At 37.1% G+C, this 15,512-nt stretch overlaps 1 protein-coding gene across 1 annotated transcript in view; it reads right to left on the reverse strand.

Moving 5' to 3' along the window:
- Nucleotides 1–2,467: 2,467 nt before the first annotated feature.
- The window catches only part of Coa8 (Cytochrome c oxidase assembly factor 8), a 30,249-nt gene continuing 17,204 nt past the window's right edge, over nt 2,468–15,512 (reverse strand). Inside the window, exon 4 of the mRNA XM_090375463.1 lies at nt 2,468–2,651. Within this exon, the coding sequence (XP_090231589.1) occupies nt 2,552–2,651 (100 nt within the window). The 3' untranslated portion in view covers nt 2,468–2,551. The remainder of the gene's footprint in view (nt 2,652–15,512) is intronic.

Below are 15,512 nucleotides of genomic sequence, written 5' to 3' on the forward strand. Positions count from 1 at the left end.
GATTGATGGAATTTTATGGTAACAGGCCATACATATTTCAGCAGGACAGTGATCCTACTATAAAGTGCATTTGCACAATGAACTGGTTTAAAGAGAATTGTGCAACCTGGAATGGACATCTCAAAGTTCTGATCTTAACCCCATTGAATATTTGTACGATGAACTGGAGTTGTGGCAAAATCAATGGAGGCAGACTTCATAAGCTAGATTAAAGATTTCCTGCATAGGGAATGGCAAAATATTTAAATTGAAGCTTGCCAAAAATTGATGGAAACTTTGCACATGATCATTCTGCCACATTAGAGGCCAAAGGGGAACCTTCACTATATTAAAAAAAAATTTTTTGGTTACATATGTCTCTTGTTCCAATACTTTTGATAATGTAGTATACTCTTACTTTGATATTAAAGCAGCCTATGACAATCTCTCCATTGTATTACTTATACATACTCTCAGAACACATTTCAATATAAAGGAACTTGGATTATATGTGAGTTTGCTCTACTTCAGGTATCTTACTATCAAAAGCTAAGGCACAATACATAGTGCCTAGGGCAGAGGTTCCCAAAGTGTGGGGGTGTAGTCCTGGAGAGGATGTTGATTTTGCATTTTTTAATGAAATATGCACAAACCATCCCACTAATCCAGATACAAAGCATATTTTATTTGTCTTTGAGATTGAATGTATTGAAGTATATATTAATTTATAAATTGTATGCTCATAGCTAAATTATGTCATATATGTTTATTTGCATTTTTTTCTGGAATAACAATGGAAATAAATATGAGTGATGTGTGAAAGTTATGAAATAAGGGGGCATGTGAAATTTCCAAAATATTTTAAGGGAGTGTAAGGTATAAAAGTTTGGGAACCAAAGGCCTAGGAGAACAACACAGATGGGACCATATTTGTAATTGTATTCAATCCTCTCTGGCAACTAATCTGAATTACATGCCATAAGAATATTACAAAGTTTTTTATAGCATTTAAGAAATCAGTGCATACAGATCAACAAGAAATTAATAAGCCAGATGACTGAGGAATACCTTGAAGCTAACGTTTGAGACCTAGTTTGACTGGAAATTTTGATAAATAATGTGACTATATCATCCTCCTCCAAACCTGCTAAATACCCTCCCATTTGGGGGGGGGGTTAGCAGACTCCACCAAATCTGCCCAAATTACACAAGAATACAAAAACTTACACTGAAATTAGTGTTCAAGGAGATTGGGACTCACTACAGATGTAGGACTAACTTTCCTCAAAGCCTTTATAATACAAAAACAAAACAAGCATCAATATGGGCAATAAAGAACTGGTCAGAATTAGGAACCTGTCTCTCATCAGCCCATGGATGTGTTAATGTCTAATCCACCTCAGTGTATACTGTGAGATGGATTAGATCTCTGCTTTACCAACATACCCAAAATGATTTCTTGGAATGTGGCTACTCACATGGTTGAAAACAGTAGCCTATAAATCCTTTTCAATTCACAGATCTTTAGTCAAACCTGTGTATCAACTCATGGAAACAACAAATAGTAAGGTGAACGTATATGCTTTAGCACAGTTGACAACAGCCATAATAAGCAATCCTAACTTGGAGTCAGTGGGTAGCTGACCAAGAGCCAATTAACCTCAAACTCCAGGTTTGGGGGAGGGCACCGTATGTACTATGCTTGCTGCTTGCCCTTGTGATTCACTCTAAATAAGCTAAGTAGCTTAAAAATGTACCCACCCAACACCCTTGATATCTTCAGTATATGAACATGAACCTGATCGATTTTGTGATGATACTTCCTATGGGTTAAGAACCTTAAGAAGACCTAGTTTGACTGGAAATTTTGATAAATAACGTGACTATATCATCCTCCTCTTTAATTTTAAAATCTCTCTCTTTCTCTGAAACTGAACAAAGTGCATTGAACAGTAAAGCCTTTTCAGTTTAACAGAAGAAAATTCTCATTCTTCACACATTCACTTTTAATTTGTTGATTGTTTACACAAGCTGAATTTATGATGTTAAATGATGGTTTAAGTTTAGTTATTCACATTAATTTTTTTTTTACTAAGGATCATTTATAAGTTGATGACCAATAAGAAATACATACCTACAATGAGGAGTAGAACTGCAAGATAGAGAATTATCACAAGTAAATGTTTAAATATATGTTGAAGTATGCAACAGTAATAGTCAGATTGGTTTCAAGATAAAGAACCTGGTGGGGGGGCTTTCACTTTTTTATGCCATTATTTTCATATATTCCATTACATAAAAAATTCAGAAAATATAGTGAAAACAAGTGTAAGTGATCATTCTTGATCTAGGTCAAGAACAACGGGACATTAAATAAAGTGCTTTGTGTGGCGTAAGCTAAACCAAGGAACTCACCATGACATCTAATGTTATTTTGTTTTTATTTGTCTACAGAATTATATACAGAACTAAAACAAATTTCCTTTAAAGCAGTAAAACAATTCAGGAAGAAATGATAATGTAAATATCTCAAACAGTTTTGACCAAAATTCTTTTTTGGGGCACATCACATTCAAGTCATCTTGGCAGAGTTTCTCCAATGACAATGTAGACGTGAAAGATATGCTTTCAAAGCAAGCCATAAGAGAATGACATTATGTTGATACCATTTCCTGAAAACAAAAAAAAAAATTATATATATATAACATAATTTCTAGTGTTTAAAATTTTTATGTAAGTATCATATCAGCATGATAAATACAATTGTAGAAATTGCTTTTATTAGCACAAGGGCCACTATGGCCATTCACTGTTATTTTATGAGATAGGATGTAAAATCTAATGAGGTTAAAGAACTTAAAAACAAGCATAATAGTTATTTCTCTCAGTTCAGAGTACAGCCACTCCCCAACTTACATAAGGGTTACATTCCATAGAACTCTACATAAGTCAGAATTTCCCTAAATGATTATGCAGCACTTGCAAATTTAATTGTGAGTGCTGCAATTTGATTGAAGAAAAAAAAAGAAATGTTCAACGAACATGCAAATATATCCATACGTTGAGTATTACATAAGCCAGGGAGTTGCTGTACATGGTCAATGTTAGTGGTCATCTAGACATTTCAGTTCACAACTTGAAGATGTTTCTTCTCCAATGGATCCTCTCTCTTTCCAGGGCCATCCTCAGCCTCAAGTTATTTGGTATTACAAGAATTCCAAATGGGATGTTCTGCACAATTTTTGCCCTTTTTTTCTTGCTTTACTACTGTTTTAATTTTTACAATCTCAATGTTTGCTCAATTGCACCAGTTAAATTATTGTAGGGTTGAAATCCTTTATTCTGCATTCTTTTTTTTTTTTTTTTTTTATGTAAACCCCAAACACGAGAGGAATTAGAACCTATAGTACCTAGTACCATGCTTTGGGTTGGAGGTTGAGAAGACGAAAGAAGATATTTGTTGACATTGTACCTGTAGACTGTAATTTTCAGGAAATACATATGAAAGAAGGTTGTTCCAGAAAATGGCAGTTGAATGAATAAACGAGGAAGATGAAAAGTTGGTTCTGTGAGTCTGAAGTTGGACAGTAAATGGATGTTGGCAGGTGGCTGCACGTGTTCGAACTGTTTTGAAAGAAGAGCGGGAATTATAGAAGCCAATTCATAAGAACAGTGCCCATGGAAGTATCTGTAGAAGAGGCATGCAGCAGAAACAGTACGTCTATGAGACAGCGAGTGGAGAGACTGTTAGAGATGAATCACTAATTAACCTAACTGCCCTCTCCTGAATGGAATCAAGAAGCCTGAGAGAGGTTTTAGGGGCACCACCCCAGAAGTGGGAACAATATTCCATGGTAGGGCGGATTTGCGATTTATACAGAGTGAGCAGCTGTTTGGAAGAAAAGTAATGCCGAGACTGAAAGAGAAAATCAAGTTTTTTAGATGCAGAGGAAGCAATATTTGTAATGTGCTTGTGCCAAGAGAGATTAGAATTCGGGGTAATCCCCAAAAGAGATATATCATTTTGCCTAGAAATCGGAGTGTCACCAAAGATAAGCATAGCAGCAGAAGAATCCTTTTTGCGAGATATAAGAGAAGACTGAGTTTTAGAAGGGTTGAAATCAACTAAGTTCTCTTTGCCCCTCTGGAGAATTACCTGAAGATCGGCATTTAAGGAATTAGTGGCAGATTTTCGAGAAGTTGAAGCTGATTGAGCAGGGCAAGGTTTCTCAAAATGGAAAGTGGAATGCAATGTGCTATCATCAGCAAAACTATGGATAGGATTTCCAGTCAATGGAAGAAGGTCATTAATATACATGAGGAAAAGAGTGGGGGAAAGAACTAAACCTTGGGGGACACTGGCATTAGTGGAGAAGTTAGAAGATAGAGAGCCATCTACCATTACCCTCAGTGAGCGATCAGAGAGAAAACTGGATAACCAATTATAAAAAACAGTTGGCAAACCATAAGATAGAAGCTTATTTAGAAGACCTTTATGCCAACCACGACGGAAAACCTTTGATATGTCAACAGCAACTACTTGTGTTTCACCGAACCTTTCCATTGAATTAGTCCATAAATGGGTAACATAAGTCAGAATATCACCAGTGGATCAACACTGATGGAATCCATACTGGCGATCGTTGATCAGACGGAAGGTTTCTAGGTAGTTTAAGAGTTGGCGGTTAATTGATTTCTCCATTACTTTAGAAAGAATAGAAGTAATTACAATGGGACGATAATTGGATGGGAGGGATTTGTCACCCTTTTTGCGAACTGGCTGGATATGAGCAAATTTCCAAGCAGAAGGAAAAACACCTTTGGAATAAGAAAATAGAACAGGAGTAAGTTAAGGAGTGCAGGTTTTGAGAACAAGTGGAGAAATACCATCGTGACCTGAAGCTTTCTTAGCATCAAGATTCGTCAAAATCCTTCTGACATCCTTTTGACGGAAGACCACAAGAGGCGGGTGTTGGGAATGGTGGGAGGTGTTTTACCAAGATCATTAATACATGAGTTGGAAGGAAAATGGGATGCTAGCAGGTCAGCTTTATCCTTGGCTGAAGTGACAAAAGAACCATCTAGATTTGACAGAAGTGGGAGCAGAGAAGGGAAAAAGTTGTGGCCAATAGGTTTGGCAAGAGACCAGAATGCTTGGCTACCATTAGGGCAAGAAGCAAGTTTTCTACTCTTAGCCTGTTCAAATTCTAGCTTGGACTGATTAATAACTGCTTTACAATTGTTGCGAGCTTTGGTGTAGGCAGAAAATGAAACTGAAGAATTAGAAACAAGCCAATTACAATATGCAACGTTCTTCTCTTGGAACAGCCTTAGCACATTTATTGGAAAACCAAGGTTTAGATAAAGGACGAGATTTTAAAGTGGAGTGTGGGATAAAGGATTCCATTCCTGCAAGAATAATTTCACTGACACAATCTGAACAAATGTTGACATCAGAAGTTTTGAAACAGTAATCCGACCAAAGAAAAGAAGAAAATAAATCTCGCAGGTCATCCCATTTTGCATTCTTGTAATGCCAAACAACATGAGGTTGGGAATAGCCATGAGATAAAGGCTCCATTGGAGAAGAGACAATCACCAAGTTGTGATCTGAAATGCCTAAAGAACCTCTCACTTCGACCGTGAACTTAGAAGGGTTGTTTGTGAGAAAAAGATCAAGCGTGTTGGCTGTATGATTAGGATTGTCCAGTATTCTTGTAGGTAAATGAACAATCTGTGCAAGGTCATTAGTAATTACAAAAGCCTCAGCATCTCGACCAGCTGGGTCGGTGTGACTAGAAAACGGAAGCCAGCTGGAGTTCTGAATATTAAAATCACCAAGGAAAATTACCTCACTGTTAGGAAAGTTGGACTGGAGAAAGTCAAGTTGCAAAGAGAGGAAGTCAAGCCAGAGAAGATCAAAGAGAAGAGATTCCAAATTGCCAAGTATCTGATGGAATATCAGAACGGACATATGCACAAGTACCACCTTTGAGATGAAAGGAATCGTACAGCGAATAATTTGGGCATCTGAGATGAGCAGTAGTTGAATCAACCGATAACTGAGATTCTGTCAGAAAAAGTACATGGGGTTTGGCAGACTGCAAGTGGAAATGGACATCGTTGAGATTAGAATTGAGACCACGTATATTTTTGAAATGAATTAGGAAGTGCTTAAGAGGTTCAGATCTTTTCGCAGATAAGCTTGCTCTATTAGTTTGACAATTCATGGTGTTTTCAATAGTAAGAAAAGGTGGGTGGGACATGCTGTATGAAGTAATGAAATTTTTGGATATGGTGTACACATGGTAAGAATATACCCAGATCCTTGGAAGAATGTGGCCTCGACAATGCCCCCCCCCCGCATACACACTACTCGGACTCACTCCAGTCACTATCTGACAGAGTAGAGGTAGCAAGATTATACACTAGCTGATCCAGAAGTCTCCTAGAGAGTTACCAATAGGTTCGGTCCAGTGTACTAACTAGCGGCCGGCCTGCGAACACTGTTTTAGAGCTGTACCCTCGAAATGTAAGGAATATTGGATCTTGCCACAATGTTCATCATAACCTTAAAAGTCATCAATCATACTGCATGATGGAAGAGATGGGGAAGGGTTGACCAGAACTTAGCTCTAGAGACTAAACATGGGTTCCACCACTTCAAGCCTACAATAAGCAAAGTGGTGGTACTGCATCAGTTGATGAGTCATCTACCACCTAGTACTGCCTGGTAACATAGAGGGGCGGCATTCCTCCATGTGGTGTGGGCCCCACACCTCGACCCCTGCTTACGTTGGTTCACACCTGGGTGGTCACCCATTGTGCATGGAGGTTATACCCAGGATTACTAACAGTCCCACCATCGTGAAGGTGCAAGCAGAGTATTTGGCTCTCACAGACCGTCTGGACTTTGCCAAAATTGTGTCCACTTGACTTGAGTGTCACCCAATTATTAGTTCCATCAGCGTTTTAGACTCCCAGGTAGCAAGTACAGCTTGTCTGGCAGATCTGAGAGAATGTCTGTGGCAACCTCAAGGACTCAATTCTACCCTCTAAAATCTCATTAACAATAAAACGTGCCAAGGCTGCTCAACATAAGAATGTAGCAGAACACAATTGGCCAGCTCCATTTTCTACCTACACTAAAACCCATAACAAATGCAAAACAGTTATTAATCAATCCAAACTCAATTTTGAAAAGGCTAAGAGTAGAAAACTTGCTTCTTGGGCTGATAGACGAGCATTCTGGTCTTTTACTAAAGTTACTGACTGAAACTTTTGCCCACCTGTTACAAAATGATGGTTCTATTTCATCCTCAGCTAAAGATAAAACCTACTTCCTTCTATCCTACTTTCCTTCTAACTCTTATATTGACAAACTTGAAAAATCACCTCTAGCCATACCTAATACACTCCACTTAATGTCTCCCATGGGCTTCTGATAGAACAGGCCTGGGCAAACGTTTTGGCTGAAGGGCCACATTAGGAATTCAAAAAGAAGGCGAGCCACACGTAAAATACTATTTTTAAATATATATTATTTGTTATCATGAAGAAATAAAACAAAAAAAAAACTAACAACCAAGAATTTAATGAGATGAATGGAACTGTTTTACATCTTTTAACATTTTTTTAATTTCGGGTGTTAATTTTGTAGTTGAGATTCTTAAAACTGCTTGTAAATGTTCATCGGTAATGCTTGATCGTAAAGAATTTTTATTTAGATTCATGATGGAAAATGTTTGTTCACATATGTAGGTTGATCCAAAAATAACCAACATTTTTCGGGCAAAATCTTTAAGTTCGTCGAATTTGCCCGAATTAGGAGTATTGTAAAATTTACACATTTCCTCACGACGGTGCAATTCCCTTAAATCAGTATCACACTGGAGATCTATAATCTGAAGTTTTAGTTCACTCAGTGCACTATCAATTTCTATTGAAAATGGGTTGTGCACTATTGCCAAACTTGTCTTAATTTTTCGGAAGAAGTTGCCAAATCTTTGGGAAAAGTCGTCATTCAAAGCGTTGATAATTTCACAATATTTTTCAAATTTATTTTCTTGAATCTTCAGCAACTTCATGATTGGAGAGTGGTCTACCTTGTTAATCAATAAATGTTGAAGGAACAACTGGAGTTTTAATTTAAATCCATTCAAACCTTTTACCATATCATGGGCGTATACATTTTTCCCTTGTAACACGGTGTTGAAAGTATTTAAGTGTGTAACAATGTCCAGGGTAAACACAAAATCACAAATCCAGTTATTATCAGTTAATTTGGGAAAGTCATTAATATTTTTCAGTTTTAAAAATAGAATGATGTCATCTTTAAGATCCCATACTCGCCGAAGAACTTTTCCTAAGCTAAGCCATCGAATTTGGCTATGATAAGGAATATCTGTGTACTCGGATTCAGTGATTTATGCACCAACATCGAGCCATGATGGTGAAGAGGTTGAAGAAATGTACACTGAAATTGAGAGTCTTCTAGATGAGGAAAACCCACTACGCTATTATTATGGTGGACTTCAATGATAAGGTTGGAAAAAGGCAAAACAGTGCAGAAAGGGGAACTATAGGAAATTTTGGAATTGGTGAAAGAAATAAAAGAGGTGAAAGACTTATGGAATTTGCAGAATCTCAAGGACTGTCAGTAATGAACACTTTTTTCAAGAAAAGGGTGAACAGAAAGTGGACATGGAAGTGTCCAAATGAATTAACAACTAATGAAATCGACTTCCTCCTCACTAACAGAAGATATATTGCGAATGATGTTACCGTCCTGAATAAGGTAAATGTTGGAAGTGATCACAGAATGGTAAGATGTACACTTGATATAGATGTAGGAAAGGAAAGGAAAAAACTGACTCGAGTAAATAATACAAAGGTCTTTGAGATAACAGAGGAGGAGAAAAAGCAGTATGTACTGGAACTTAAAAACAAGTTTGAGCTTCTGCAGACTGCTCAGGACCAAGATATCGACGAGGAATATTACAACTTTCTGAAAGTGATGAAGCCCAAGAAACCTATAGGGAAACAGAAATCCAAAGGAGAAAAAATTAGTCAAGAAACACTTATCATGATGAACCGAAGACGACAAATGAAGAGCAAGAAAAACACTGACAGGGAGAAAATTGAGTATACTGAGTTATGCAAAGCCATTAGAAAGAGACTCAGAGAGGACATAAGAAGATTTAACACAAGAAAAGTAGAACAAGCATTAAGGGAAAACAAAGAATTTAAATCAGCAACCATGAGCAGTAATACAGAAAGACAAATGATACTGAAACTGAAGAATAGCGATGGTGTACTTATAAACAGCAGAGAAGGCATAATTCAAATAGCAGAAGACTACTATAGAGAATTATACAAGGAGCGAGGGAATGATACCAGCAGTGGGGAAGATGGATTGCAAAGTAGCAACACATACGACATACCCAATATTCTTCCTGATGAGGTAGAACATGCATTGAAGAAAATGAAGGATCGGAAAGCCCCGGGGGAAGATGAAGTTACTGTAGAGTAGTTAAAATTGGGAGGAAGAGACATAACACAAAAACTGGCAAGGCTCTTCACAAAATGCATTAGAAAAGGTGTGACGCCTAAGCAGTGGAATAATGCAATCAAAGTTTTGCTGCATAAGAAAGAAGATAAATCAGAAATTGGAAATTATAGACCAATTAGCTTGTTATCCCACATCTACAAGTTGTTCCCAAGGGTCATTACTAACAGATTAGAAAGAATACTTGATGAGAATCAACCAAAAGAGCAAGCTGGCTTTAGGACAAGATTCTCAACTATGGATCACCTTCACGTAATATCACAGCTAATGGAGAAAGCAAATGAATAAAAAACACCATTATGCCTAGAATTTGTGGATTATGAAAAGGCATTTGACTCCATACAGCATAAGGCAATGTTTCGGGCACTGGAAAGACAAGACATAGATACCCCATATATTATGATTTTGAAGAAAATATATGAGAGTGCTACCTCCTTTATTAGACTAGACAAAGACAGTAGCAAATTTAAAATCGGGAAAGGAGTTCGACAAGGAGACACAATATCTCCGAAGCTGTTTACTGCTGCCCTTGAGGAAGCTTTCAGAAGATTAGATTGGTCGCAGAAAGGAGTCAATGTGAACAGAGAGTACCTAAACCATTTACGATTTGCAGATGATATTGTGGTTATAAGCCACGATCCCAAAGAATTAGAGGAAAATCTTAATCAGTTATGCAGAGTTAGTAAGGATTTTGGACTAAAGATGAATATGGCTAAAACAAAAGTAATGATGAACAAGTATGCCACGGAAAGGGAAATAATGATTGAAGGAGCAGTAATTGAAAAGGTGGAGTCATATATTTATCTGGGACAAGTTATTAGCTGTAATAATGATGAATGGCTGGAAGTCAAGAGTAGAATAAATTTTGGATGGATAGCATTCAGGAAATATAGTCACATACTGAAGAGCAATATCCCAGTTTGTCTGAAACGTAAAATAATGAATCAATGTATACTCCCCACCATGACTTATGGAAGTGAAACTTGGGCACTGACCAAAAGAATGGAAGAGAAGCTGAGAACTACACAGTGAAGAATGGAACGAATTATATTGGGAATCAGACTGTTAGATAAGAAGAGAAACACATGGATTAGGCAGCAAACTCAAGTAAAGGACATTCTTATCAAAACTAAAGAACTAAAATGGTCTTGGGCAGGATACATAGCTCAAAGACATGATGACAGATGGACTAAGAAAATAACAGAATGGTATCCAAGAGGAGCTAGAAGAAAACCTGGAAGACAAAGGCGGAGATGGATAGATGAAATTCATGTTTTTGGGTAGTAAATGGATGGCCAGTGCTCAAAACAGAAGGAACTGGAAAGTTGCTGGAGAGGCCTTCATCCTGCAGTGGATTGAAAATGGCTGATGATGATGATGTGTACCCGGATTCAATATCTTGAAGAAAATTAATGAATTGTCTGTGTTTCAGGCCCCTCGATCGTATTAAATTTACTAGTTTAATAATACAAGATGTGACATGTTCAACTTTTAACACATTTTTACATAATACTTGTTGATGTATAATACAATGAATTGTAATTAAATTATTATCAGGATAATTTTTTATCCTGAATTTTCTTTAACGCTCCAACATTTTTACCTGTCAAAGTTGGTACTCCATCAGTTGTTACACTTACCATTTTGTTCCATTGTAAATTATATCTTGTTAAGCATTTTTCAACTTTTTCAAATATATCAGCTCCCATTGTTTGATCTTTAAGAGATTCCACCGAAAGAAGCTCTTCAATAATTTCAAAATCAGAGGTACATCCACGTATGAAAATTAATTACTGTGCAGTATTCTTTTGGTCGTTACTTTTGTTGGGAGCTATCGAGTACCATGTTATGGATTCTAATACTGATAATAATTGCTCATTCAAACTTGTATCGATACATTCAATTCTTCTTACTACGGTTCGCCGAGATAAATTTATATTCTCAAATTTCTGTTTAATGTCAGGACATAATTCCACAAGCTTCAGTCATACATTCTTTAATATAGTCTCCATCAGAAAAAGGCTTGTTGCTTTTTGCAAATATATGAGAAATAACAAAACTTGCCTCTACAGTAGCTTCTTGTTCCTTAGTTAGCCACGTAAACATATTTTGTTGTCTAGATAAATTTTGAATCAGTCCATCAGCAGTTTTCTTTCTCACTTCTGGAGATAAATTGGCACCATATTCAGAATGTTTAGTAGTGAAATGTCTTTTAATATTGTACTCCTTCAATACTAAGACACTCTCCTGCAGATGAGACAAAGTCTTGTTATTTATGTTAGCAAAAAAATTTTGTGTTCCACTCTTCATTGAAGACACGATGCTCTTGTTGAATTTTTCATTTTTAAAAGGGCATAAATATTATTTTTATCGCTACTGGCACCATGATGATAACCGAAGATAACGCAAGAAAACTAACTGTGGGATGACCGTCAGAGAAAACAGATTGGAACTGCAGCCGGTCAGCAGTCCTATCCTATTACTCCGCCACCGCAGCAAAGCCGCTGTCCTCATTACTGGTTGTCTGTTACCGTAGTTTCGCGCGGTTAGTTTATAATCGCAAATTATACCGTTATAAAAGCCCCCGTTAGCTCACTCCGGTTCATGCACAATTTCAAATTCTACCTCAATTTGAACAATACACAGATGATAAAACAATTTACAAGTAGACAAATTCTATAATGTATTACATATACAAATTTATTTTTCCAAAAGGCGTCGCAAAAGGCATAAAATAAGTAAACTTTTTTCGAAAATACAATTAAAGCTCGTGGGCCGCACAGAAATGTGCAGCGGGCCACAGTTTGCCCAGGCCTGTGATAGAAGGATGTCAGAATTCTGAACAATCTTGATGCAAGAAAGTTCCAGGGCTTGATGGTATTTTTTCATTTGTTCTCAAAACCTGTGCTCCTGAGCTTGCTCTTTGTTCAGTGTCACCTGTTTTTTTTCACTTTATTATTCCACTGGTGTTTATCCTTCTACTTGAAAATTTGCTCATATCCAGAAAGTTCCTAAAAAGGGTGACAAATCCCTCCCTTCCAATTACTGTCCCATCACACTTACTTCTACTCTTCCCAAAGTAGTGGAAAAATCTATTAATTACCAACTCTTAAATTATCTCGATCCATTTGATCAATGACTAACAATGTGAATTTTATCAGTGCCAAGCCACTGGTGATACATTGGCTTGTGTTACCCATCTTTGGACAAATTTAATGGAATAATTTGATAAAATTCAAGCAGTTTCCCTTGAAATTTCTAATGGCTTTCGTACTGTTTGGCATATAGGTCTTTTAACAAGCTCCAATTTTAAGGAATGCCAAATGTTTTTTTGCAATTGGGTATCCAGTTTCCTCTCTGGCTGTTCACTAGAGGTGATGGTAGATGGCACTTTGTTTTCTAACTTCTCCACTAATGATGACATTTCCCACAAGATTTAGTTCTTTCTCCTTCTGTTCTCCTCTTGTATATTAATGGCCGCTTTTCACTGGCTGGAAATCCTATTCATTGTTTTGCAGATAATACATTCCACCTTCTAGTTTGAAAAACCTTGCTTCACACAAACAGCCTCAACTTCTCAAATATTGCCACCAACAATTCCTTAAATGTCAATATCCAGGTAATTTACCAGTGGAGAAGAAGAAAACTTAGTTACCATCAATCCTTGAACTCATATTTCTCACAAAAGAATTTACTGCTCCTATGCTCCTCTTCAGTGACACCCAGATTTCCAGACAAGGTCACATTTATTTTAGGGATTATCCTGCCTGACTTCTAATCTCTGTTGGCATAAACACAGCACAAATGCTTCCTTTGGATCAAAAAAAATCTGGATTTTCTTTTCCACTCTGAGTATTACTTTTCTTCTAAAAAATTGCTTGCTATGTACAAATGTCACATCCTCCCTACCATGAAAAATTATTTCTATATCTGGGATGGTGCTCCCAAAACTTCTCTCAAGCTTCTAGACTCCATTCAAAAGAGTATGCAGGTTAATTAATGACCTATCTCTTAAAGCCTCTTCACTGTCTCACAGATGTTTCCAATGTATACCTTTTCTATAGATACTATTTTCCAAACAAGTTCAAACATTTGCTGCAACCAGTCAGCATCCAATTCTGAACTTAGAACCAACTTTTCCTCTTCCTTGTTCATCCCTTTGACTTTTGTTTTCTGGAATAATCTTCCTTCACGTGTATTTCCTGAAAATTACAATCTACAGAAATTCAATCTAATATCAACAAGTATTTCCTGTCTTCTGCATCTACAACAACTAATCCAGGTAGCCCTTGGTTTACAATGGGGTTCCGCTCCTGAAGGAATTGTAGCAAAAAGAAAATCGATGTAAAATGAACCTAATTATATAATGTAAGTCAACGAGTTGCATTCCAGGTCCCTCTCAAAATTGACATAAGTAATATAATATTATTATATTTAAAGCTCTGAAATAAATACTATGAATGTAAAAACAGTATTTTTATGAATATAAATCAATTAAATGCAATACAGTGTAAAATAACCAAAACTAAACATAGTTAAATAAAAAAAAATTAAATATTTTGTTGTTGTTAAGTTGCTGTTGGTGCATCAGCAACTTAGGCTATAATGTACTAATTACTGTCTAATATCTTTGTTTGTCGCTGTTGTTATTTGGTTTTTAGGAGCATTAGCAACTAAGGCCATATTGCTCCGAGGATATGCGGTGGTCATTCCCTGACCTTTCCGCATCCTCCGTATTTGGTGGTCACGGACTCGAACCCTGGTCTAATCAAGAAGCGAGTGCTATGCACTGCCGCTCCTGCCCACCTGGCTACGGAGGTGCCCTTCATTTGTCGTGATATGGTTCATATATTATGATATTTATTTATCAATTTTAGAAAGAAAAATGTCATCCATGTCCTCACGATCTCCTAGAACACATTGTAATGATAACTGGTTGCAGTTATGAAAATGAGAGAAGAAAGCAGTTTTCTGTTCCATCAGATATAGTGGGCATTCCATGATGATATGTTTTACTGTTAATGAGCATAAGCAGTTACTGCATTGTGGAGGATCATCGTTTGTTATTAGGTAGCTGTGAGTGAGGAATGTATGACCAATGTGTAATCTGGCTAAGATGGTTTCTTCCTTTCTGTTTCGTCTCAGACTGGATTGCCATTGTTTGGGTTCTCTTGATTTCAAGAAGTTTATTATTTGCTTGATCTTGCCGCATGCGTGTTCACTTTTCTTTAGACGTTTGTTTGATAATGGATTTATGGTCAATATAAGGAATCCTGAAAGTAGATGGTGTTATTTGTTGTTGTTATTTGGTTTTTAGGAGCATTAGCAACTAAGGCCTTATTGCTCTGGGAATATGCGGTGGTCATTCTCTGACCTTTCCGCATCCTCCGTATTTGGTGGTGACGGGCTCGAACCTCGGTCTAATCAAGAAATGTGTGCTATGCCCTGCTGCACCTTCCCACCTGGCTACGGAGGCGTCAAAAGTAGATGGTATCACATTTGTAGCACATTTAGCAGCTAAATCTGCCTGCTCGTTTCCTGGGATTGAAATGTGTCCAGGGATCCAACAAAATATTACTAGCTGTCCATGAAGTTCTAGTAGCTGTGCCCAAATTTTCTGTACCAGCAGATGACTAGGGAAGAATTTACACTGTAGAGCATTAACGGCACTTAACGAGTCCGTATATATATGATGGATTTGGTATATGAGTCTTCTTTGATATTCTCTAGGGCTAGAGAATACCGTATAATTCTGAGGTATAAGTACTGCATTCAGACAGGAGCTGTCTGGAGATGGTGACATTTGGTAATACTACAGCAGTATCAACTTTACTACCAGTTTTGGATCCATCTGTATATATTTGAATGGAAGTGATAAACTCAGAGGGGTGGGTCATGTGAATTTGCCTAATGTTGGAATCTGGAAGGTTATTCTTTCCCCATTGCTGAAAGTGTCTATCAATAT

This window comes from Mastigoproctus giganteus, chromosome 6, assembly GCF_048544385.1.
Source record: "Mastigoproctus giganteus isolate SK-2022 chromosome 6, ASM4854438v1, whole genome shotgun sequence".
NCBI lineage: Eukaryota > Metazoa > Arthropoda > Arachnida > Uropygi > Thelyphonidae > Mastigoproctus > Mastigoproctus giganteus.